Here is a 25,960-nt window from a genome sequence, read left to right as displayed (position 1 = left end):
GATGAGAGCTAATAAGTAACTAACATCATGCTGTGTGACGTCAGAAGTGAAGGTGATTTGGGTGAGAAAGGGAAAGCGTGTCACTTTGTGTTGGTGTGTGTGTGTTGGGGGGGGGGGGGGGGGGGGGGCGTCTCCCATGACAACCGCGTCTCAGCAGCAGCAGGTACGGGGAACCGGAGAGGCTCCGTGACGCGCACATCTGAACCCGGTGACGCAATGCGCGCGCGCAGCCTCCCGTCAAAAAGCAGTACAGAAGAAGAAAACAAATCACACTTCTAATGAACGACCTAATTAAGACCCCCCCCCACCCTGCTCCTTACTCACCCGCACGCGCACGTGCACACACGCTACTTTTTCACAGAGACACCACGTGTTTGTTTTGTCCCTCGTGCTTCAATATTTAAAGGAGACAAAATCAAATAAATGCGATATTTGTCCTGTTATGTTTGTGTGTTTGAAGTGAAAAGTGTGTGTGTGTGTGTGTGTGTGTGTGTGTGTGTGTGTGTGTGTGTGTGTGTGTGCGTGTGTGCGTGTGTGTGTAGGGAAGGGTATTGTGTGTGGGACGTGTGGGCGCGCGCTCAGCTCAGGGAGGCGCGCGCCCGCTGTTATTGAGGGGAGAGCAGGTGCTGGCCGAATTAGCATACAGCTGAGGAGGGGGGAGAACTTATTCCTCCACACACACACACACACCCCACACACACACACACACACACACACCACACACACACACACACACACTAACAAAAGTTACCCTCATGTTGGCCACGCGATCGACTCCGGTGCGCGCGCCCCCTTGCACACACACACGCACACACGCACACGCACACACACACACACACATAGACACACGCGTTTTCCTTCTTTCTTTTCCTCTTCTTTCTCTCGTCCCGGAGAAGAGGAGGAAAGCAGAAACAACAGCCCCTCACGCGCCGCTGCCAAGGAATGTTGTGTTCAGGGACTCAAAGACTCAGATTCTCCACGAGCAGAAACACCCAAATGCAGAGAAGGAAAGGAGGAAGAGGAGGAGGAGGAGGAGGGTGTAAACAATTAACTGAGTCCTGGTTTAGACCAAGAAACTATTTTTTTATATTCTCTCTTTCTTTTTAGAACTTTTGAATCAACTTGGAGCTTTTTTGGTGCCATTTCCCCCCCAAAACATCTTATGACGCAAAAAAAAGACAAAGAAGTTTCCAGTGAGGCAACAGCTGGAGGAAACCAATTCAACACACACACACACACACGCGCGCGCGCGCACACACAATACACGCGCGCACCCAGTCAGAAGGAAATCATTGTTCAGAACTCTTTACAGTATTTTGAGCGTTTCATTGGAAGGAAACTGCCACACACACACACACACACACACACACACACACACACACACACACACACACACACACACACACACACACACAGTGATGAAGAAGTCAGCTCCTCGTGCTCACATCCCGGAGGATGCTGAGACCTGAGAGAGAGAGGGAACCTTCCTGTTCTTCCTCAACAGGTTATCTGACAGTCTCTCTCTCTCTCTCTCTCTCTCTCTCTCTCTCTCTCTCTCTCTCTCTCTCTCTCTCTCTCATGATTCACTTCATATTTGGTGTAAATACTTCCACGCAGATACAGGAGCGTGTGTGCGCCGCCCTGCTGCTGGGGGACATAAGGGGGGCACTGGATCCCATTGTGGAGCGCAGGGGCCAGATTGGGAGGTGAAGTCGGGGAGGAGGAGGAGGAGGAGGAAGGGGGGGGGGGGGGGGGGGGGGGTGTATTTGCATGTTATTACCATAGCATGTGTCAGGCCGTATATAACAGGCTGCCGGCGGCCTCGGCCAGAGACAGACGCACATGAGGAGAGAGGGAGCATGCCGGACCAGTGACCAACCTGTCCCGGGTCAGACCTCCACACACGCGCACAGAAGAAACAAAAAGAGAAGCTACTTCCTAAAAGTTGTCACTTTCCCAACAAACGAAAACAAAAATAAGGAACCATCTTTTTTCTTCTTTTTTTGTGGTATTCTCTCTTCACGCACTGGATTAACGCTTTGAAACGGAACTGGAGGACTTTTTTTTTCTTCTTCTTCTCCTTTTCTTCTTCTAGTTCACACAGCCTTGTTCATGTGACTTTATTTGATATTTCTCTTTTTCCTCAAGGTTTTGGGATTTATCCTCTTTTTTTTTCTTTCTCCGTTGTTGCTCCACGGGACATGAATGAGAGCAGTTGACCAGAGAAGAGAGGAGAAGAAGAAGAAGAAGAAAAAAAAGAAAAAGAAGAAGAAAAACAAACAAACAACCCCTGCGAGGCGACAGAAACGTGCTCATGCATCTTCCTCAGAGGGACTGAAGAGGAGGAGGAGGCACCCTGAGGACCAGCCGAGCCCAGAGACTTTCTACTCTATTTATTTATTATTATTTATTATGTATTTATTTAACATGGGGCGCGCGCTCCTGCTGACTCTGAGCGTCATGTCCATGCTGCTGTGCCAGGTAAGGACCCGATTTCTCTCCTTCTTCCCAAACAATGAGCCCACCCTCCTCCTCCTCCTCTTCTTTCTCCTCCTCCTCCTCCACCACACACACGGCCGCGCGCTCCTCTGAGGCTGAAGCTGTGAGGTAACGCGCTGCTTTTCCCTTTCCGTAGGGGTTTTGTTCTGGAGTTTTCGAGCTGAAGTTGCAGGAGTTCCTCAACAAGAAGGGCGTGCAGGGCAACCGGAACTGCTGCAAAGGAGGTCTGACGTCGTCCTTCCAGCAGCAGTGCGAGTGCAAGACCTTCTTCCGGATCTGCCTGAAGCACTACCAGCCCAACGCGTCGCCGGAGCCGCCGTGCACCTACGGCGGCGCCGTGACGCCCGTGCTCGGCTCCAACTCGTTCCAGGTGCCGGACGCCATCCCGGAGAGCTCGTTCAGCAACCCCATCAGGATTAACTTCGGCTTCACGTGGCCGGTAGGTGCAGCCCGCTTCTTCCCCTTTTTTCCCCCATCACCAGGAGAAATCGCGCCATTTTTTTTTGTATTGGAGGAGGGTGGGGGTCAGTGGGGGAGGAGGCTGGACCCGTGCGTAAAAGAAACGATTTCTGACCGCAAAACGTCAGAGGCGGATTGCGCGGAGACTTTTTCTGTGTGTGTGTGTGTGTGTGTGTGTGTGTGTGTGTGTGTGTGTGTGTGTGTGTGTGTGTGTGTGTGTGTGTGTGTGTGTGTGTGTGTGTGTGTGTGTGTGTGTGTTGTTGTTGAGGGGATTTTTTTGTGTCACCGGACCCGACTGGGCGGTGTGCATTGTGGGTGTTATCGGCCACATCTCTCTCCGCCGGCCACCTGTCTCACTGAAGCCATTTGTCTTCCCAGGGGACCTTCTCGCTCATCATCGAGGCCTTACACACCGACTCCAAAGACGACCTCTCCACAGGTACGGACACACACACGCACACACACTTTCCCCAATATTTCATCCTCCCCCCATCTCACCGCCCGCCTCCCCCCCCCTCCAGAGAACCCGGACCGCGTCGTGAGCACCATGACCACGCAGCGGCACCTGACGGTCGGGGACGAGTGGTCCCAGGACCTGCACACGGGCGGCAGCACGGAGCTCAAGTACGCGTACCGCTTCGTGTGCGACGAGCACTACTACGGGGACGGCTGCTCGGTGTTCTGCCGGCCGCGGGACGACGCCTTCGGCCACTTCAACTGCGGGGAGCGCGGGGAGATCGTGTGCGACGCCGGCTGGAAGGGGCAGTACTGCACGGAACGTGAGTAGCGGAACAGAATCTAAATGTTTTTTTTTTGTTTTTAAAGACACAACAAAGTTGCCATAATTGTTTGTTGTTGGTGTAGAAAATGTATTGAAACAAAAAAAGTTGCCGTTAGAAGGCAACTTGTGCGTAAACACCGCGCGCACCTCCTCCTCCCCCTCACACACACACACACACACACCCACACACCCACTCTCACACACACACACACACGCACACACACACTCGCACACACACACACACAACAACTTGATTTATTCTAAGGAAAGTTTTTTGGGGAATAATCTCACGCGTGCCATAAATTTACATGCTCCCTTCCGATTGGCTGCTCCGGCAGTGGCCCCCGGCGCTGATTGGCCGAGGCGGGGGAGGTATTGTTTGAAGTGGGCAGCTGCCGGCAGAGAGGAGACAATGGAGCAGCTGTCGCGCACTGGCAACACACTCGCCAGCTGTCCACTCTTATCTGCCCCAATCCGAGACATTAAGGGGAGTGTGTGTGTGTGTGTGTGTGTGTGTGTGTGTGTGTGTGTGTGTGTGTGTGTGTGTGTGCATAGAATGAATAAAAGAGTTTTGACCCGCAGCGAAGAAGAAGGAAAGAAAAAAAAAAAAAAGAGAGAGGGTGGTGGGGTGGGTTAGTGAGTGAGTGTGTGTGTGTGTCACACTTTCACACACTCCCTCCTTTGTCTCAGCACTGTGTTTAAGCACAAACATTCTTCCGCGGTGATGAGGAGAGTTTTAAGGTAATGGCAAAAAGGGTTCAGGAGCCCCTCCCCCTCCCTCGCTCGGCCCCCCCCCGCGATGCGCCTTGACATCTTCAGCGGCAGAAAACAGAGAATCCGTGTTTGGCATCTTAATAAAAGTCTCTCTCTCCTCTGCAGCGATCTGCTTGCCCGGCTGCGACGACGAACACGGCTTCTGCGAAAAACCTGGAGAGTGCAAGTAAGTTTCCATCATTAATTCAGTGGGTTTGGGTGGGTTTGGGTGGGTGGAGGTAACGTGAGTGGACTGACCGGTGTGTTTTTTCCCTCCGCCTCTTCCCCTCTTCCCTTTCTTCCTAATTGGACAACAACAGGTGCAGAGTGGGATTCAAAGGCCGCTACTGCGACGAGTGCATCCGCTACCCGGGCTGCCTGCACGGGACCTGCCAGCAGCCCTGGCAGTGCAACTGTCAGGAGGGCTGGGGGGGGCTCTTCTGCAACCAAGGTGAGGAGAGAGGGACCAGTGATGAGGAAAGGAAAGGAAAGGAGAAAGCAGTGATGGTGGAGGGACGTCTGGGTTTAAAGTTAGGATGAACAAAGTGCAGAGTCTTAATAAAACTCTTCTTACGACAGCTTTAGTCCACTTTAGTGACTTTATGTCAACGTGAAACAGCCACTAAACCACATTTGGAGGAATTTAAATGACAAAAATCATTAAAAAAAACACTTTTCAAACATATTTTGCCTCATTTTCCTCTGGCCGTGATCCTGGAGGAGAGGGTCAGGGGACGGAGAGCTTTGATGAAAGAGATCGTTCACCGTTTAAAAAAAGTCTGCAAACAGACAAAAGCGACGGGAGAGGAACGAGACGAGGCGTCACCATAGCAACGGCGTTGTAAAGGAACAACAACAATAACAACAGTTGTCTCCAGATGAGCGGCGAGAACAGAGAGGGGAGGAAACAAAAACAGACGAGAGAAAAGGAAGAGTCAAGTGTGCCAGAGGACGAAAATACATTCCTCTTCTTCTTCTGTTGTTGTTGTTGTTGTGTGCCGTGTCTCACCCACATCTCTCTCTCTCTCTCTCTTTAGACCTCAACTACTGCACTCACCACAAGCCCTGCATTAACGGAGCCACGTGCAGCAACACCGGCCAGGGCAGCTACACCTGCACCTGCCGGCCCGGCTTCACCGGGGCCAGCTGTGAGCTGCAGGTCAACGAATGCGCCGGGAACCCGTGCCGCAACGGGGGCAGCTGCGCCGTAAGTGATTTTACTAAAGTCTGGTCTTCTTCGGTGAATTTTGAAACGAGAAAAGTGTTTAAAAAAAAAAGCCAACCGCGAGATCCGGATGTCAAGCTCGTTCTATTTGTCGCCCGCGCAGGATTTGGAGAACACGTACTCGTGCACGTGCCCGCACGGTTTCTACGGCAAAAACTGCGAGCTGAGCGCCATGACGTGCGCCGACGGGCCGTGCTCCAACGGCGGCCGCTGCGCCGACAACCCCGACGGCGGCTACTTCTGCCAGTGCCCCACCGGGTACGCGGGGTTCAACTGCGAGAAGAAGATCGACCACTGCTCCTCGGGGCCCTGCTCCAACGGTAAGACCGGCCGGGTCGCGCATTTGTCCGAATCTTTTTAAACGGCGCGATGTTCGCCAATCGCTTCGGAAAACCGAGCGTTCAACACCCCCTCCGCCTCCCGTGTCTTTCAGGCGCCCGCTGCGTGGATCTCGTCAACTCGTACCTGTGTCAGTGTCCGGACGGTTTCACCGGCATGAACTGCGACCACACCGGGGACGAGTGCTCCATGTACCCGTGCCAAAACGGCGCCACGTGCCAGGAGGGCCCCGACGGCTACGCCTGCAGCTGTCCGCCGGGCTACACCGGCCGCAACTGCAGCTCGCCCATCAGCCGCTGCGAACACAACCCGTGCCACAACGGCGCCACCTGCCACGAGAGGAACAGCCGCTACGTCTGCGCGTGCGTCCCCGGCTACGGCGGCAGGAACTGCCAGTTCCTGCTGCCGGAGCACGCCGCCATCCGCGGGTCAGAGGTGCCCTGGATGGCGGTGGGGTCCGGCGTGGCGCTGGTGCTGCTGCTGCTGGCGGGGTGCGCCGTGCTCGTTGGATTTTTCCGATCGAAAGTGCAGCGCGGCGGTCCGCCGGAAGCCGCCGGCGACGGAGAGACAATAAACAACCTGACTAATAACTGCCACCGCGGCGACAGGGACTTGGCGGTCAGCGTGTTGCCGACACCGGGCGTCAAAAACATCAACAAGAAAATGGACTTCTGCGGCGGCGACCCCGACGAGATATCTCCGCCGGGGAGGAGCAGCTACAAGACCCGGCATCCGCCGGCAGACTACAACCTCGTACACGAGGTCAACTACGAGCAGGTGGCCAAAGAGGCCCTGCTGCTGGAGGCGGCCAGCGAGGACAAGTGCCACCAATCCACGGACTCCTTCGAGTTCGAGGAGAAACGCAGCAAACGTTTAAAATGGTAAATATCTGCTCTCTCGGAATGAACGGCGGCGCGGTGACACCGTAGAGCAAAATTGGACTTGCCCATGTATAATAAAGAAATGTTGAATGTGTACATTACAATGCATAAGAGGGATATGATAATCAATAAGGATGTGTAATTGTATGCATAAGAAGGTCACTGTATGTTTTATTACTACATAATGTTCAGGAGTGAATGGATTTTAAAATGATTTTGAAGGGGAAAGGAATGCGGGACTGTCTTTAAGAAGAAGAAGTAGTTTCAAGAATACTTTTCAAAACCTAACGGCGTTTTTTTCTTCTTTCTCCTGAAGCGATGCATCAGAAAAGAAAGCCCCAGAAATGTCTGCATGTGCGGACACCAAGTACAAATCTGTGTTTGTGATGTCGGAGGAAAAGGACGAATGTATAATTGCAACTGAGGTGAGTTTCTTGTTTTTTTCGTTGCACATTTTTACTTTTCCGTCTGTGGTTATTTAGTCAAAAACTGAACCTTTTCCTTCTCCGCGTGTCTCTGCAGGTGTAACGAGCCACCAATGGGCTGCCCGTTGCTCATTTTTGCTCTATGGGAGAGTTTTTATACTCCTTCAGATGCTGCTCTAACCCTAGGGGGAGGTGTCCCGCCTTGAGACTGCTGCTGATACTGAGACGTTTAACTGATATTCAGAGTGAGCTGGTTCTCTACTGGAAAATAAGCGCAGGCAGCGGCGGCCTGTGGGATAAGAACTGGCGGTGTTAAGATAAATAAAATGAAATAAAAAGGAAGTTACAGGTTGAAAGTAAACGGCCACTTAGCTTTCTGTTCTGCCTTTTTTCTTTTTTAGAGGGGCGCAGGGGTAAATACAAATGAATACATAAATACACTGTCTTTAGCGCTACGTTTCTTTTCCGTTTTTTCCCGTCTTTTGCAACATTTGCACCCAGGCCTTTTCTCTAACCCACACGCCGTTGCTGAGCGCAGGAACTGCATCAAACGGTGGATGTTTGGCCATACTGGCCTGTTCTTCACGAGGCTGTGCACGTGGGCTGTGCACCCATCGTGCACTGTGAGGACCGTATGTATACTTGATCACTGTGTAAACTCAAGTGCGTTTTCTTCCCCCCGCCCCCCTGAGCCCTCCAAACCATTTATGACATAGTATTGTTCTTTTTTTTTTTTTTTTTTACTTTTCCATTTTTTGGGGGACATGACAAAACTTTTGTCTTAATGAAATGAATTTTTTTTTAAATGTTGCTTTTTTTTAAAAATACAGATTGTCCTTTTGTAAAATAATTAAATGAAAAAAAAGAAAAACGAGAAAAAAGTTTAAAATTATGATTTAATTTAAGTTAATTTAATTATTTTGTGTTATTTTTATTTTGTATTGTATGTTTGTGATGTTTGTTAACGATTATTTAAGTTTATTTTTGTTTTCTTAAAAAAAAAAAAGAAGATATTTGCAAAGGCACTTCAGGTCAATGGGACTTGTTTTTTAAGAAAAAAATGTTATTTAAGAGGGATTGTACTGTACAAAGTGTTATGTTGCCGTCTCCTTTGCCGTTTTTGAATGAAGGAATTAGCCAAGACTATTTTTCCAAATAAATATTGCTAAATGTGAAATTTTAAATTGCGTCCAAACCTTTTTTTTTGTTTCGTCCATCTGCAAAGCACTCTGAAAAACACACTTCTTCCTTTGCCTGTGAGCAAAGTTAATCAGCAACATCTGTTGTCTTCCCCTGGCGACCCCACAGTGGGCTTTTCTGTGCCGACACTTTTGCCCACTGCCAGAAGTTGAGTGTCTCCCTGGAGACGGGAAAGGGGGCCTATTCATAAAAAACAACAAAAAAACAACAACAATGTCCCTCTGCTAGATTTACCACTCGTGTTTCTCCCCCTAAAGAACAAGTCCGGTAATTCACGGCTCTGCCGGGTTCTTACGGTCATGGAAAACCTGGACAAGTCATGGAATTTTAAAATGGTTATTTCCAGGCCTGGAAAAGTCCTTGAAAAAAAATCAAATCCCAAAAGTTTAGTAAAAGTCATGTAAATGTGTTGTCTTTTAATCAAACTACTGTCTCATTCATTTGTGTCATTTAAGGTTTACTGGATGCTTTGTATTCTCTTTGTTAGTTTAAATACTACATTTACTCACTTTTTACTGTTTACACCCAGATTTCACTAAATGTTTGGTCATGGAAATTTGGTTTAAAGTCATGGAAAAGTCATGACCAATGGACCAATGGATTTCATGACTTTTCACCAAATTAAAAGTCATTGAAATTTGGTTTAAAGTCATGGAGATCCATTGGTCAGAATGGACACCAAACCTCACGACGTCCTGAAGCGTTCTCACTGCGGTAAAGTCCCTCACTTCTGAACAGAGGGTCGGAAGGGGGGAAAAAACAAACTTTCAAAATCGCCATTTTTCTTCCCGACTACCTCTTTAAATCCCCCTCAGTTCTCGCTCTTAATTGCGCTCACAAAGACTGCGATTGTATTTGGACAGAAATAACTGTAAATCATCCGCCCGGTGGAGCTGGCCACTGAAGGGGTTTATAACCCCGCGGCATTATGGGAACAGACTTTGGCAGACAATGATGGAATTGACAATGGGGCACACAAAAGGCCACCCTTGGGAGAGCCGGCGTGTCCCTCGGCATGCTGGGAGAAAAGAGAGTAACAGGAACAGATGTTGTTGAGTAACAGATGCCTTCTGGCCAGAGTTCAGCCTCGAACCAGCGAGACCTTCAAAGGCCCGAGCTGCTTCAGGAAAAGACGGCTTTCACGGAGTCTTCACCAGAGATTTGTTGGGACTTTTGAGGGATGGAAGAGGTGAGAGGGATCACTGAAGAGGACTTTAGTGCCGAGTGATGAATACAGACAAAGGGACGACAGTAAAAACACTGGAAAGCGCCGGCAAGCAACCATTTGAGAAAATGAAAAAGGATGTTTGTCACCGTTTGGGGCCAAAACCCCCTTGGAAACGTCACATGAAAACAGTGAGTTTTAATGTTTTATAAAAAATATAGTTTGAAATTGTTTTGGTACAATGGCCAAAACAACAAGGTGTTGACAAAAGCTGCAACAAAAAAAAAAGTTTTCAATGAAGTGTCCATTACGATGTCTGTGGACTGAATTAATTTGCTTGCAGATTCACTTCAATATTACATATTAGGGAAAGAAAAAACCCAACATATATTCATATTTTAAGAAGCTAGAAAGTGACTTGATAATTAAGTTTCAGTTGAATGACAAATTAATTACTTGATTTAATTGTACATAATAGAGTTTAAACACACACGCTGGTACACAACAGTTTGTGTTCAATTAAAAATAATAATGAACTAGATATTAAAAAGTATCACACTTTCCTCGGGTACTTTTCATGATACTTTATACTTCTACTTTACTATCCGCCCGGGGCAAATGTTGTACTCTTAACTCAACTTCACCGACAGTTATACGACTAAAACCAACTCTTATGAAAGTGTGATAAAAAAACAAAAAACATTCAAAAGACGACTTTGCTGAAACGAGTGTAGAATATACAAGCTAGCTAGCTAACTAGCAGACAGCTGGCTAGCTAGCTAGGTTGCTAACTAGCAGACAGCTGGATAGCTAGCTAGGTCACTAACTAGCAGACAGATGGCTAGCTAGCTAGGTTGCTAACTAGCAGAGAGCAGGCTAGATAGCTAGCTAGCTTCTTCCGCCATGTTTTAACGCTACACTAGTGACAGTAAATGAGCCGGCACGTGACCGAGCTAACTATCCAGCTATCGGTCTCCGGAGTCTTTTTATGCCGAGCTGACGTGGTTAACCACGGCAAACTGCATTTTCTTTGGTACGAGTCAAATGACCACGGGAAACAGTTTGATGTCCGTTCCACTTCCTGTTTTACTTCTACGGGGCCAGTCTGATGCTAACGGCAGTCTGATGCTAACGGCAGTCTGATGCTAACGGTGCGCACATTTTCTCTGATAATACATCAGAACTTTTCAACGCCAGACTTTTACTTGTATTAAATAATCTTTACAGCTAGTTTAAAAACGTAAACAAATCTACATTTTTCTTCCACTAATTCTTCACACAAACACACACACACACACAACCTTAAGTTTAAAATAATTAACATTTTGACTTAAATCCTGACTTAAAATCTGATCAACTAATAAATAAATGAAGAATATGGTCAAACTTTAGGTGGAAACTTGCTGTTTGTGACAGCTGATGATTTGAAGTTCAATGACTATTTAGTCCATGTTTGATATCCACACAAGCCTTTTCTCCTATACTTGTGAGGACCCTTGAACCAATTTCTCACCTGAACCGTAAAACTCCCAAAGTGATGACACTTTCCCAAACATTGTAATTGTTCTCACAAAGATAGAAGCACAAGTACACACACACTTACACACAGCTTGGCTTGGAGCCATAGAACTTTTTATTTGGAGAAAGAAATCTTTGAAATCACTCATTTTTAAAATTCAATTAATTCATCGAGCACGACATCTAAGTTCTCAGAAAAAAGTTAAAATCATGCCTTTTAGTCTTTTTTATACATAAAAGATGTGGTTTTACGATGACAGGTGATTTTTGTATTTATTATAAAATGACTGTTTCTTCTTCTTTTGACATATTTAACCTCTGTTAAAAGAAATATAATGTAGAAAAACAATTATCAACCTCCCTCCCATTAAAACCAAACAAAAAGAAAAGGCATAACACAGTACGTTACAATGCGCTGACGTGGCTTCACAGCACACACATGACAGTACTGTACAAGGGTCCACTGCTGAGGATGGATCGCTCCTCTGAAACAGCTCCACGCTGCTTATTTACCAAACCCAGACCACAGCATGGCGTCGGCGACTGAGGTAAATATTTCGGAAAACAAAAAGCACCAAAGGTTTGGCTTTAACATTTTTTACGTATAGCTTTGTAACCAACAGTGAGTTGGGAGGAGTTTCAGTCCAGCTTCTCTTGAACTCTTTTGCTTTTAATCCATTTTCCTCCACGACGCTGGCGTGAAGAAATGACTAAAACTTAAACAACAAAACAACAACTCTGAGGCCATTGAACGCACGCTGCCAGGCCTGCTCCGTGTAAATAAGCAGTTTTATTTTCTCTCCACATTTAAATGTCAATATTTAGGTGTTTTTTTTTCATTATTTATTGTCGTGAAATCCTGACAAAAATGATTTGAATGCAGGATTCACTCTTTTGAATGAAAATACGCATCGATCAAAGAGATGTTTTGGTCAAATCGTGTGAATTAGAAGGCTCTTAACTACTGAATATCATACAATGCCTCGACTTACAAACATTAAGGAAAATTAGCAAAAAGCAGGGAAACATAAGGTCTTTTTAAGATCACCTTTTAGGTAAGAAAGAACAAAGAAAAAGGGGTAATAAAATAATAAAAACAATCTTAGGCCAAATACTTTAGGGGACAACATCTAGATCTAAGTAATATGATGTGCAAACTTAATTGTGCATAGAGATCAAATTGGAATAAATATTAAAGTGATAATTAACATTATCACGAGTTTGACTTTGTCAAAACTTGTAGGGGTGATTGTACATTTTCATGATTAATTTAGTTTTACTAAAACGTTTCTTTCCTTTTTTTATTTTTTATTTTTAATATTAGTGCTGCAAGAAAAGCTTTTATTTTTTGTATTTTGTATTTTTAAGCAACAAACACTTCCCATTTATTATTAACCAGAGCCCTGAAAGACAAACACAACCAAACACTCAATAAAAATCCTGATAAAAATCATTGATTTGTCATCGTTATTCAACTTTCCTCTGAATGGCTCTTTCACTTTAAAAGGTTTTTTTTTCTTCTTCTTCTTCCTCGTTTTTCATTTTTTAAATGTTCTGCCTTAATTCTGCATCAAAGAATCACATGAGCAACAAATAACAAAACTCAGCGTCATAGCGATGTACAGGAATATTTTTTTTTTTCTTCTTTTTTTTTTTACATAGAAGTACTTTCGTTAAAAGTTTTTGAAAAAAGTAAACGGATCTATCGTAGCTTTAGTTGTCACTGTTTCTTCGTTTTGATGTAGCTTAAAAGATGTGAAGCATAATGCCTGTCTTTGGACCACCGAGGTAATTGTAGGTGTGTGTGTGTGTGTGTGTGTGTGTGTGTGTGTGTGTGTGTGTGTGTGTGTGTGTGTGTGTGTGTGTGTGTGTGTGTGTGTGTGTGTGTGTGTGTGTGTGTGTAGGTGTGTAGGTGTGTAGGTGTAGGTGTGTGTGTGTAAAACATGCTGAAACGTTTCCCAAACATTTCAAAAAGAGAAAATAGTGTCCCTCCGAGCCGCCGGGAGGCTCGTCCTGGTTCGAGGTATATGATCCTGGGGCCGACCGGTGGCGCCTGTGGAAAATGTTACAAAGCTGTCTGATGGATGATGGTGAATTTCATTCACACTGCTGTGCATCACGCCTCCTCCTCCTCTTCCTCCTCCTCTTCCTCCTCCCTCCCTGCCGTAGTCTCACTCTGCTCCGACTACTCTCCTTCATCGACAACCTTCTTTGCTCATGAAACGCGTTGGAATCCACTCACTCTCAATTCAGCTAATTCAGGAATTTTCTTTAATATAATCAAAGAAAATAAGTTTTTTTTTTTTTTTTTTTACAGCAACGAGGCTCTTAATGTGCGTTTTAAACTGGCTGGGGAAGCAATTTCTCTTTTTCCTCATTGAAGAGAATTAGACATTTTTACGATGGCGGTGAACACGCACTCGGCTGCAGGCTCAAGGGAAAACAGTTACAAAAATAAAGCGGGTATTTAAAAAAAAAAAAAAAAAAAAAAAAAGGTCCATATTCAAGTTCTCTATTGGTGCTGAACACGCCGTGTTAACTGAATTATGCCATGATTTTGGAAAATCGTATTCTTTAATACTTTCAAGCCGTCACTTGTTACATAATGAGGCCACAATGTTTCAATCCAGATTCCAGCACATTATTTTGAAAAGCCACGATAAATATATTGAATATATTGGTAAGACGTGTATAAATGGTGGACAGTAGAGAGACTCGTCAGCATTAGCTTCACTCGTCAGAAGCGGCGGCTGCTGCCCGGTCGCACCGCTCGTCAGTGTCACATTTGGCCGTGGCAGCCAATCAAAATCAAGCAAAAAGCAGGTTTTTTTTTTAAACTAATTTAATACTTATTTCCGGTAGGAACGGACGACGGTAACTCTAAAAACATTTTCTCCTTCTCCGCTTGACGTCGGCTTGCATCCATTTTGATGATTAAATTTGCTCCCCCGAGGTTCATCAGCTGTTTTCCTGCCTGTTGCGGCGCGTCTTTCATGGAAAAACAGGACGCTCCGTTCACGGCGACGCTGAAGCGTAGCTGGGAGACATCATTCTAGATCCAACAAGGATCTTGTAGTGTGTGATCAAGTAGTGTGAAAAACCACAAAATAAAGTACAGCAGCGCGTCGACGACCTCGTGGCGTTTAACGCATTAACGGTCGATTTCACGCTGAACCAACTCCAAACGTTAACTTGAATTAAATGAATTGAGAGTGAAGTGAAACCCCAAAACAACCCTTTCTTCCCCTCATTTTCCCGAACTTGCATCTCTATATTTCCCCCCAACCCGCTCAGTGTTCCTAACCTCTCTGGTGTCTTTGAAACAGGGTTCCTACACGTCCTCTCGTCAATGGATGGCTTTTCAAGAAAGATGTGTGACGATCAGTCGTCACAACACAGGAAACCACAGCACGACTACTTCAGATGGCTTTCTTCAGTTTTTTAAGCTTTTTGTGCAATTTCAAAAAACTCCTTTTCAAATAAACATGATTTTCAAACTGTGTAGGAACCCTGATTTAAAAAAAGGTGTGGTTAAGAACCAAAAGATGGGCTCACTAACCCCGCCCCCCTTCTCTAGGTGGAGGAAGCCCCGTGGCTGGGCATGTTGGCCAAGCTGCCGACCATGCCGGCCGCGCCAGCCATACCTGAGGGCCCTCCCAGAGGAGGGCTGTGCTTGTTGGGTGAGGTCATGTCGGCTCCGCGGCCCGGGCCCTGCGGGCCGAGGTGGGCGTGCTGCAGGGCGTGGCGCTCCAGCAAGGTGCGGTGGGTGAAGGCCCGTTGGCACACGTTGCACTGGAAGGTGCGCTCGGCGCGGTGGGTGCGCATGTGCACGTTGAGCGAGCTCTTCTGGGTGAAGCGCTTGCCGCACATGGAGCACTGGAAGGCCCGGACGCCGGTGTGCACCACCATGTGTTTGAGGAGGTAGTCGCGCAGGGAGAAGGAGCGCCAGCAGATGGAGCACTGGTGAGGTTTCTGACCTGCGAGGGGACGAGTGAGGACAAGAGTGAGGACAAAGAGTGAGGGACAAAGAGTGAGGGACAAAGAGTGAGGGACAAAGAGTGAGGGACAAAGAGTGAGGGACAAAGAGTGAGGGACAAAGAGTGAGGGCAAAGAGTGAGGGACAAAGAGTGAGGGACAAAGAGTGAGGGACAAAGAGTGAGGGACAAAGAGTGAGGACAAAGAGTGAGGGACAAGAGTGAGGGACAAAGAGTGAGGGACAAAGAGTGAGGACAAAGAGTGAGGACAAAGAGTGAGGACAAAGAGTGAGGGACAAGAGTGAGGGACAAGAGTGAGGGACAAAGAGTGAGGGACAAAGAGTGAGGGACAAAGAGTGAGGGACAAAGAGTGAGGGACAAAGAGTGAGGGACAAAGAGTGAGGGACAAAGAGTGAGGGACAAAGAGTGAGGACAAAGAGTGAGGACAAAGAGTGAGGACAAAGAGTGAGGGACAAGAGTGAGGACAAAGAGTGAGGGACAAAGAGTGAGGGCAAAGAGTGAGGGACAAAGAGTGAGGACAAAGAGTGAGGACAAAGAGTGAGGACAAAGAGTGAGGACAAAGAGTGAGGACAAAGAGTGAGGACAAAGAGTGAGGGACAAAGAGTGAGGACAAAGAGTGAGGACAAAGAGTGAGGACAAAGAGTGAGGACAAAGAGTGAGGACAAAGAGTGAGGGACAAGAGTGAGGGACAAAGAGTGAGGGACAAAGAGTGAGGACAAAGAGTGAGGACAAAGAGTGAGGACAAAGAGTGAGGGACAAGAGTGAGGGACAAGAGTGAGGGACAAAGAGTGAGGGACAAAGAGTGAGGGACAAAGAGTGAGGGACAAAGAGTGAGGGACAAAGAGTGAGGGACAAAGAGTGAGGGACAAAGAGTGAGGGACAAAGAGTGAGGGACAAAGAGTGAGGACAAAGAGTGAGGACAAAGAGTGAGGACAAAGAGTGAGGGACAAGAGTGAGGACAAAGAGTGAGGGACAAAGAGTGAGGGCAAAGAGTGAGGGACAAAGAGTGAGGGACAAAGAGTGAGGACAAAGAGTGAGGACAAAGAGTGAGGACAAAGAGTGAGGACAAAGAGTGAGGACAAAGAGTGAGGACAAAGAGTGAGGGACAAAGAGTGAGGACAAAGAGTGAGGACAAAGAGTGAGGACAAAGAGTGAGGACAAAGAGTGAGGACAAAGAGTGAGGGACAAGAGTGAGGGACAAAGAGTGAGGGACAAAGAGTGAGGACAAAGAGTGAGGACAAAGAGTGAGGACAAAGAGTGAGGACAAAGAGTGAGGGACAAAGAGTGAGGGACAAAGAGTGAGGACAAGAGTGAGGACAAAGAGTGAGGACAAAGAGTGAGGGACAAGAGTGAGGGACAAAGAGTGAGGGACAAAGAGTGAGGACAAAGAGTGAGGGACAAAGAGTGAGGACAAAGAGTGAGGACAAGAGTGAGGACAAAGAGTGAGGGACAAGAGTGAGGGACAAAGAGTGAGGGACAAAGAGTGAGGGACAAGAGTGAGGACAAAGAGTGAGGGACAAAGAGTGAGGGACAAAGAGTGAGGGACAAAGAGTGAGGGCAAAGAGTGAGGACAAAGAGTGAGGGACAAAGAGTGAGGGACAAAGAGTGAGGGACAAAGAGTGAGGGCAAAGAGTGAGGACAAAGAGTGAGGGACAAAGAGTGAGGACAAAGAGTGAGGGCAAAGAGTGAGGACAAAGAGTGAGGGACAAAGAGTGAGGGACAAAGAGTGAGGGACAAAGAGTGAGGGCAAAGAGTGAGGACAAAGAGTGAGGGACAAAGAGTGAGGACAAAGAGTGAGGGCAAAGAGTGAGGACAAAGAGTGAGGGACAAAGAGTGAGGACAAAGAGTGAGGACAAAGAGTGAGGACAAAGAGTGAGGACAAAGAGTGAGGACAAAGAGTGAGGACAAAGAGTGAGGACAAAGAGTGAGGGACAAGAGTGAGGGCAAAGAGTGAGGGCAAAGAGTGAGGACAAAGAGTGAGGACAAAGAGTGAGGGACAAAGAGTGAGGGACAAAGAGTGAGGGCCGTGAAACATTGTTTCATCTCCAATACGATGCGTTCAGGCTGATAACTTTATTGTGATGTGTTCACATGTAATCTAGTAAAACGTAGTTTTGTTTTCACAACAAAATCAATATATATTTATCGAATTATGACCCGTTACTTCAACTGGTGCAATATAAATACATTTGTATTCTGTCATATATATATATATATATATATATATATATATATATATATATATATATATATATATATATATATATATATATATAAATAATACTGCTATTGTAGATTCTTTACTGTTTATTTATATTACTTGTTTTTTTAATTATATTAGACTATGTGTCTCTTGTTGCTGTAATCCTGCAATTTCCCCACTGCTGGACTAATAAAGGATTATTTAAATCTTATCTTTTTTAATAATCCATTATTAAAACAAACTACTAATGACAAGATTAGTTAAAATCAATAAAAAAATAATAATATTTGATTTGATTAAATTGTGTGATTTTATGATGATAAAAATACTACAAATTACTATGACAAAGTAATATTTTTAATATTTTTTTCATGTTTTACAGACTTCAGAGCAGTTGAAATGATTTTTGGGACGGTGAAAAAGAAAAAGAAAAATATATATATATAATTATTTATTTATTATCTATGAAGATGACTAATAATTATTATTATATAATATGCATCATATATAATATAATTATTATATACAATTAAATATATTTACATATAATTATTATATAAAATTAAAAATATTATATATAATTATAGCATAATAAAATAAGAAGAGTTTCTTTAGTTTTTGTCGTATAAAACATTTAAATAAAAAGGGGCGGCGCTGTCGAGGTGGTGAAAGTTATCTGCAGGTTTGTCACTTTTGCGTCTCAATAATAAACATGTAAATAATAAACAATAATAAACATGTGAGTGTGAGGCGTCTCACCGGAGTGGATGAACATGTGCTTGCTGTAGTTCTTTCTGGAACGTAAAGATTTGCCACAGTGCGTGCAGTCGAACGAGGTCTCGGATCCCGTGGAGGAAGGGGAGGGGCCTGTGGAGAGGGACGAGGCGGAGGGAGGCGGGGCCGGGGTCATCGGCGCCGGAGGCGGAGCCTGCTGAGGCGGCTCGGACCCCGCCATGCCGTCGATCCCACCCATGGGCCCGCCCACATAGAAGGGAGCCGGCTGCGACTGGCTCACCGGGTACTGGAAGAGGAGCTGAGGGCGGAAACCAGGGAATATCAGGCGAATACAAGTGATATTGAACCAACGCTCTTTAAGTACGTCTATTTAAGTCAGATATGACGGTTAAATGGTTGGGATATCATTTGTTGTTCAGTATACTGCCTTGTATTTAAATTATATTATTAGAGCAGCAAGATTTTCAAAAGTTTCAACAAAAAAAAAAGGAGGGAAAAACCAGGCAAGAGAGACAACAAGATATTTAAAAGCCATTAAAAGATACGCTGATGCTGAAACACTTTCATTTTTTCCTTAAAACTTTATTTGCAAATATATCTTTTTTAATAAATCGCAATATATTGAACCGTAGCCGCTGCAGAGTGATGCGGGTCGTACCAGATTCTTAGCCTCATGCTGCGTTCACGGGATCATTTCTGGTTATTTGCGTCGGATAAAAAGAAAATGCCCAGAAAAACCACACGATGATGCAGATTTGTAAAAAGTCGGAATTCACGTTTCGTTTGTTCTCTCCGAAAAACTTCGAGCAAACAACTTTTAAAACGCTTGTTTTCTGAGTGGCGCTCGGCTACGCTAACGTTGTAGCGGCCGAGCTCGCTTGTTTTCATCGTTTGTGATTTTTTCCGATTAGTTTGAACCTTTTTTTAAAAATCTGCCTGAAAGTGGTTTTAGTCTTATCGTCACGTAGCTCTTCGCCATAGAATATCTTTCAGAATTGTTGTTGGTTTTTTATTTGTTTTGTGAAAGCAGTCAGGTGCTTCCAGTTTGTTATTCAAATTAAGAGATTTACATTATTTTAAAAAGTAACACCTCATGTTGTTTAAATTCTGACAATTTACTTTCAACTTTTTATATCTTAATTGGGAAGCTAATTAAAAACATTCCGGATCACGTCGGGATTTGATCCTTTTTGTTCCCTCTGTGATCCGTTTCCTAAATAATGTAACTTATGAACTCTTTATTAACTGTGAAAAGTTTGAATATTATTCTTTCTCCATATTCGATCACTGCTTATTTTCTGCTGGCACAACAACACAAGATACTGGATGATGATCTGACATCAATTTCAATTGAATTAATTTATTTTCTTATTCTAGAAACAATTCTTCCCCCCATTTTGTTTTATTAACAAAAAAAGGAAATCAACAGACGCATGTGGTCAAATTAAACAATAAAGTTTTTGTAAAGACAAATAATGAACAAAAAAATAATAAAAAGTGACCACAAAGAGCAATTAAAAAGTCAGTGGGCCTGAAGATTGGTTTTCACATTTATTGGTGCTTTATGAAGTCAGTCTAACGCGGTGCTAGCGGAACGAAAAAAGACTTATTGTGTTTTTCTTTTACCGACATTTCGGTTTAACTCTTCGCGAAAACGCTTCACAATGGCGGCGTGAGTGTAACCGCGGCGTCGGCCACGAGACCCGCAGCACACCCACCTGGTTGTTGATGGACTGCGTGGTCGGGGGCGGAGTCAGAGGCTTGTTGACCCGCCCTCTGGGGTTGAACGCCATGGCCTGGGGAGGCTCGCTCTGCGGCCAGAAACTCTCCGAAAACACCCCCTGCTCATCGTAGAAATCCTGAAAACACACAAAACACACACAACACACACACGATCAAATATCCCAGCATGCATTAGAAACCTGCCAACACACGTTTCTGTGCTTCTCACGCTTTGGCTTCAGCTCAAGGATTGCGTTACTGTGGTAAACCGCTTCCTCCGGTAGTCCTCGTGAAGGCTTACCTGCTCCATGGGTGGAGATGCCGTCTGTGTCTGCGCCTCCCCTCATGCACACATATGTACAGACCACGTCCCCTCAGGGTTTGCATTCACAACGCGAGTGTGTTGTCTTTGCAAACCGCCCATCTTGGATTGCATACGTTGGAAAGACGAGACCGACCGGTCGAGCCGCATCACTCACAGGAGCAGCGCGATTAGATGCACGGCTGTATATACGGTGGAGAACACGTCCTGTTGGAGGGAGGAGCTCCCCTCAGACGGGAGTTTAAAGCTCATGTACTGCAACGTACGCAGTTTGGTTTGAGTATCTTCTTGAAGTTCATAAAGGGAAAACACAGAAGAATGCCTGTTTTTTTGTTTAATTGACTGCATTAAAACCCCATAAAATAAAAACACAACGATACAGGAACCCTCGGCTTCTAAGTGACGTCGTCCTTTTATGTCCATTCATGCAGTTATTGTGTTTCCCTGTTTGTTCATTTGTTTGTTTTCAATTCCATTTGCTCTTTTTTTTTATTAGTTTGATTTTGATTCATTCATTGCCTTTATGGTATGGTCCTTTTTTATTTACTGGTATTTAAGTTATGTATAACTATACCTTGCTTCTCTTCTCTCGCACTTACAACTTTGTTTTTTTTAAAAGGTGCTATATAAATAAAGTTATTACTATTATAACTCCATTATTCTGCATGTGAATTTGCAACATTCCCACCCAGGACTCCGCTTTGTGATTAATTGCGTCGTTTTACCCGGTTTGCGAAACGCAAGCTGCGGTTTGCGACACATTTCCCTCCTTTTTCTTGCAAGCGACAGTCGTTTGTAGATTTTAACGGATAGATGAGGAGGCGGAGTTCTGCAACCTGTCCACATGTTTTTATACACTAATAATACATCACTAAAACTACTAAAGAGGTTTTAAAACAAATACTCTGGATCCTTGTAGACCAGCTGGCATCACAAAACTAAAACGTGATCGGGAATCTCTAAAAGTTATATTTGTTTCCCTTATTTATTTTTTTCCGATGCACCGCTTTTTTATTTTTTATATTTTACAATAAAACCTAACCGACTATATATGCGCTTTAGAAACGATCTCCAAATAATGGAGGTTTACTCGTTACAACGGTCACATTAAACACTAAAAAGCTGCACATAAAATTCAAAAAGATTCAAACTATGAAGATATTTGTAAAAAAGGCCAAAAAAAAAAAAAAAAAAATTGTAATAAAAAATGAAAATCAATGTACCACAACCGGTGGCACGTTAATTATTATTATGTATTGTTTTTGACGCTGAAGAGCAAACATGATGCAAATATATATAAAAGGCGCAAAGAGACAGAAGATGAGTTCAGCGTCTGAACCTCCCAGAGCGGACTATTCCATTTCCGGTCTTGATCTCGTACTGCAGCACTTTTGTGACTGTGGCAGATGTTGCTGGTGTAGTCTGCAGGGTACAGCAGGCTGCGGCATCAGCCCCCCCTACCCCCACCACCACCCCCACCCCCAGACTTATTTCAGGACTTGAGAATCCATTTTACAAGATAAAGTTAATTTGGAAGTTTGCTTCTGAAGCAAAATGCAACATTTTCCCGTTCCTTTAAAGCTCTGAATGTTGTCCCTTCTGCAAGCGGCGGGGTCGATAAATAAAGCTCACCTCCCCCGGTTTGAAAACCCACCTGTCCAAAGCCCGCCATGGATTCCTGAGAGCCCTCCTGCTGTCCGTCCCGTCTCCCGACCTCCAAGGTGTAGACGGACCCATCTGGGTCCTGAACGCCTTCATCTTTCACCACCACTCCTTCTCCCAGCACCTAGAGAGAGAGAGAGGAACAACAAATGTAACATTTAAAAGCAGTAAAAGGAGTGCCGTTCACAAAAGAACCACATTGACCCCCCACCCCCCCTCCCCAGGCTACAGCGCCAGGTGCCAACGAGTCCGAAGGGTCCTACAGTGAATGTGCAGAAGTCCATCAGCGATGGAGATCACTGCTGAAGTTTCGGGACGAGAGCTTCTCTTCGATCGTGCAAAGTGCAGAAACATCTCAGCGATGTGTATACGCCAATGCAGTGCGAGAAGAAGAAGAAGAGGGGGGGGGAGAAGCAGCAAAAAGGGAAAAGCAAACCGTTGCAGCTCTGCATGCCTGAAAGCTGTTACCATGGCAACCCTTCCCCCCCGATCTCTCCCCCCTCCCCTCCTCCTCCTCCCCGTCTGCTTACCTGGAGTCGTAGCGGCTGCCTCTGCTTGCGGCTGTGGCTCGCCCCCCTGTCTCGGTCTCCGTCTCTCCCCCGCTCCCTCCCGTCCAGGTCCTCCTCCTCGCTGTAGCGCTCCATCCCCACCAGGTCGTCGGGGAGGTCGGCGCCGGCGCCGCCGCCACCGCGGAGGTCGCCGTCCCTGCCGATGCTGTCCACGCTGCCCACGCCGGAGCTGCAGCCCGCCGACATGCTCCCCGTGCTGCCGGCCCCGTTGGCCGTCTGCGCCAGCAGGTCCCGCAGCTTGTACCGGACGTCCTGAGTGCAGCTGGAGCTCTGCTTCATGAGGATGCCGCCGGCCCCGGAGCCCAGGCCGTCGCCGCCGCCGCCACACATGGAGCCGGGGCCCATGTCGCCCAGCGCCATCAGGCTCACCGTGTTGGCTTGCTCCATCGGGCCGCTGTCGCCGACGCTGGCACCCCCGAGCCCGCCGCCTCCCATGTTGCTCGCCCCGCACTCAGCCATGAAGTTGGGGAAGTTCGCGTAACCGCCGCCGCCGCCGCTCGGCCCGACGGAGCAGCTTCCGCCGCCGCCGCCGCTCTCTCTCCCTTTCCCCCCGCCACGCTCTTCTTGTTTTGGGAGAACTCCTCCGAGCATCCCGCCTCCTGCCGCCGCAGCCGCCGCGGCCGCCGCCGCTGCTGCCGCGGCCGCCGCCGTGGCCGCCGCCTTCCTCTGAGAGATGATCTGCGTGCACTCGTCGATGACCGTCTTGATCTGCAGGATGCTGGCCGCGGTGAGGATGCAGAGGGCCTGCGACTGCAGCACCACCAGCGAGCCGCTGTACATGAAGTCCACCAGCTGCTTCACGGTTTCCGCCGGCACCAGCGGCGGCACGGAGATCTCCGAGTGACCCAGCAGCAGCTTGTCCTGGAAGAAGGGGCTGCCGGCCGCCAGGACGCAGGCGTGGGCGCGCAGCGACGCGTCGTGTATCCGCACCGTCACGTCGCAGAAGAGGCCCTCGCGCCGCTGCGTGCGCAGGGCCTCCAGCACCGACTGGCTGGAGTTGTGGAGGTGGATGTAGTGCACGGTCTCGGTGCCGGACACCATGGCGGGAGGCGGCGAGTCGCTGGGCGCCGGGTGGGAGTGGGGGTGGGGGAGAGGAGGGAGGTGTCTGGGGTTTTGCGACAGCTTGAGGGATAAGGAGGACAGGGAGGGAAACGGGTACAGTGCATGGGCCACGGTGGGGCCAAGGCTCCCTTCAGGCAGTCATGAGGCCGACGAGGCTGAGTGTGTGAGGCGCTGCTGCGTTCAATGCCCTGAGAGGGATCCTGTTGAAACCAACCACAACGAGACGGATTCAACACCAGACAGTCTGCGAATGAAACACAAAACTAAATAACCGCCAGCCGGATTCCAGGAGCCTCAAACACACTAAGACGAGCTGCTTTTATTTGCTTGACGATTAAAATTGAGCATTATTATTTGGTTAAAAACAGCAGAACTCGCCAATGCTCAACAATAAAAAAAAAACCATTTTTTTGTTGCTCACTAATTTGTGTCAGCTGTGGCTGAAGGTGACGTCGCCAATGAATCATCAATTAAGTGGCGTGCATAATCACACACACACACACACACACACACGCGCGCGCACGTTCACATACACACACATGACACGTGCCAAACACCTTCGGGTCACTTTATATTTTTGTGTATTTAACGCGACCCCCCCCCCCCCCCCCAAAAAAGATAATTTTTAACCGTTAACCGACGCGCGGACAGTGACGTAACCGAAGCCGAATAATGGAGACACTCACGTTAATGAACCGGAGCCGCCGTCGGTTGCTCTGAGCGGGTCCCCGGCCGGCCGACACGGTCGGTTACTCGGCAACAAGCGGGTTAAACTGGTGACGTTAGCTCGCGTTAGCTTAGCTTAGCTTAGCTTTCGCTCGCGTTAGCTTGTTGACATTAGCCGGAAATTAGAACGTGCACGTTTCTACCCGCGCACGGGGCGTCGCCAGTGACTTACCAATAAAAAAGATATAAATGTCGAATGGAAAGTGGCGCGACGTAAACGCGGGTATCCAGTCCTACCTAGCACGATGCTAACCGAGCTCGATTACAAGCTAGCTTAAAAAAAAAAAAAAAACCTGCACAAGAAAACAACTAGTTAAGTTAGCATGCCAGCTAACGGGCAGACACCCCCTCCCCTCCCCGGCAGCACCCCCCCCACTGCACCGAGCGCGTTAACGACACCCTCGGGTGCCTGCCGGTGTCATCGCATGTCGGGTAACCGGGACCACGTACCTGACAGCTCGGCTTCTCCTCTTGGTTGCAGGCAGCAGATGGATGCAGCAGGAAGCCCTCCGTGCAGCGCAGCCCGACCTGATGAGAGCTGGAAACAAACACACACGCGCGCGCACACACACATGCATACGCGCACGCACACACACACACACACACAGTATGTACAGAGATGGGCACACACAAAAGGGATGTGGAGTTAAATGCACATGCTGTGCCTCCCTCACTTTTAATACACACCCTTTAACAAAATTTTTAAAAAAAGTAGGGCAAATTCCTGCACACGTTAACGTGCAGCCATCAGATGTGAATGCATGCAAACGCACCTGTACGCGCACGCACACGCCCACGCACGCACTGCAGGAAACTAACAAAAGGACGACGCACGCGAACACTGTCTATTTTTTTAATTTAAACTCTTAATTTGTATACATTTCATTTTAAAATGTGTCACTCGGCTTAAAGGAGGGAAATAATGCAATGGTGTGAGTGTATTGGATAAGTACAGCAGCAACAATGTAAAGATGAATATTAAGCCATAATTAAAAACTCATTTTTGACATATGTGTGTGTTTGCTTGAGTGAACGTGTGTTTTAAGGCAGTGTGTGTGTGCAGTGTTGGTCTTCTCCTGCTGCAGCCTCGTGGCAGCAGGTCTGGTGAACTCTTTCCAGGATCAGCTGGCACTTCTTTCTCTTCAAGGACCAGGAAGTGAATGCAATGCAGCGCTGCAGAGACGAGTGTCTGGCATGCACAGTGAATGCTGAGCGAACCAGGGAATCAAGTCGACCGCGTCCAAGTAGATGTGCAATGTGCATCTTGATGGACATTAAAAAAAAACACTGATGGGCTCTTTTATCGTTCTGACGTTTTAGCGCAACAATATCAAAAGAATTGTGAAATGAAGAAACATTTCTCGGATCTTTTATCCACCTGCATCTGACAGAGTCACGAGGGATAATAATTCTGCTTTAACCCTCTTAAAGGCACTTGGATATCATATATCCATGTGAATTACATCAAAAATTGCAGCACAATCTCAGCTCTATATAATGAGGCACCATTGGCCCTAAAGCTGAAAAATTGAATCTTGATTTTGGAAATTCTTCACATCTCTTGTGAAAACATAACTTTACTCATGTGGACGAACTGTTTTCTTGATGGCAATTGAATTACATTTTGTTAAATGGCTCCATTGAAAAGATTAGGCGGCCGTAGAGCTTATTCGTAGATAAAATAAAATTGGCTATATGTTCATTTGCACAAACACCATT

At 46.6% G+C, this 25,960-nt stretch overlaps 2 protein-coding genes across 2 annotated transcripts; one reads left to right on the top strand and one right to left on the bottom strand.

The window, feature by feature from the left end:
- Positions 1 to 2,412: 2,412 nt before the first annotated feature.
- Positions 2,413 to 7,587, top strand: dla (deltaA; the record flags this gene model as incomplete). Its single annotated transcript, XM_079219492.1, has 11 exons — positions 2,413 to 2,481; positions 2,636 to 2,938; positions 3,337 to 3,397; positions 3,480 to 3,737; positions 4,619 to 4,679; positions 4,813 to 4,943; positions 5,530 to 5,699; positions 5,821 to 6,037; positions 6,151 to 6,937; positions 7,254 to 7,362; positions 7,460 to 7,587. The coding sequence occupies 11 exons, from the start codon at positions 2,413 to 2,415 to the stop codon at positions 7,463 to 7,465; spliced, it is 2,172 nt and encodes a 723-aa protein (XP_079075618.1). The 3' UTR covers positions 7,466 to 7,587.
- Positions 7,588 to 14,818: 7,231 nt separating this feature from the next.
- Positions 14,819 to 23,494, bottom strand: zbtb45 (zinc finger and BTB domain containing 45; the record flags this gene model as incomplete). The annotated part of the gene is made up of 5 exons (XM_079219549.1): positions 14,819 to 15,222; positions 18,203 to 18,476; positions 19,897 to 20,037; positions 21,877 to 22,008; positions 22,415 to 23,494. The coding sequence occupies 5 exons, from the start codon at positions 23,492 to 23,494 to the stop codon at positions 14,819 to 14,821; spliced, it is 2,031 nt and encodes a 676-aa protein (XP_079075675.1).
- Positions 23,495 to 25,960: the final 2,466 nt, after the last annotated feature.

This window comes from Taurulus bubalis, assembly GCF_910589615.1.
Source record: "Taurulus bubalis genome assembly, chromosome: 6".
In the NCBI taxonomy this organism is placed as follows: Eukaryota; Metazoa; Chordata; class Actinopteri; order Perciformes; family Cottidae; genus Taurulus; species Taurulus bubalis.
This window is presented reverse-complemented; position numbering and strand designations above follow the sequence as displayed.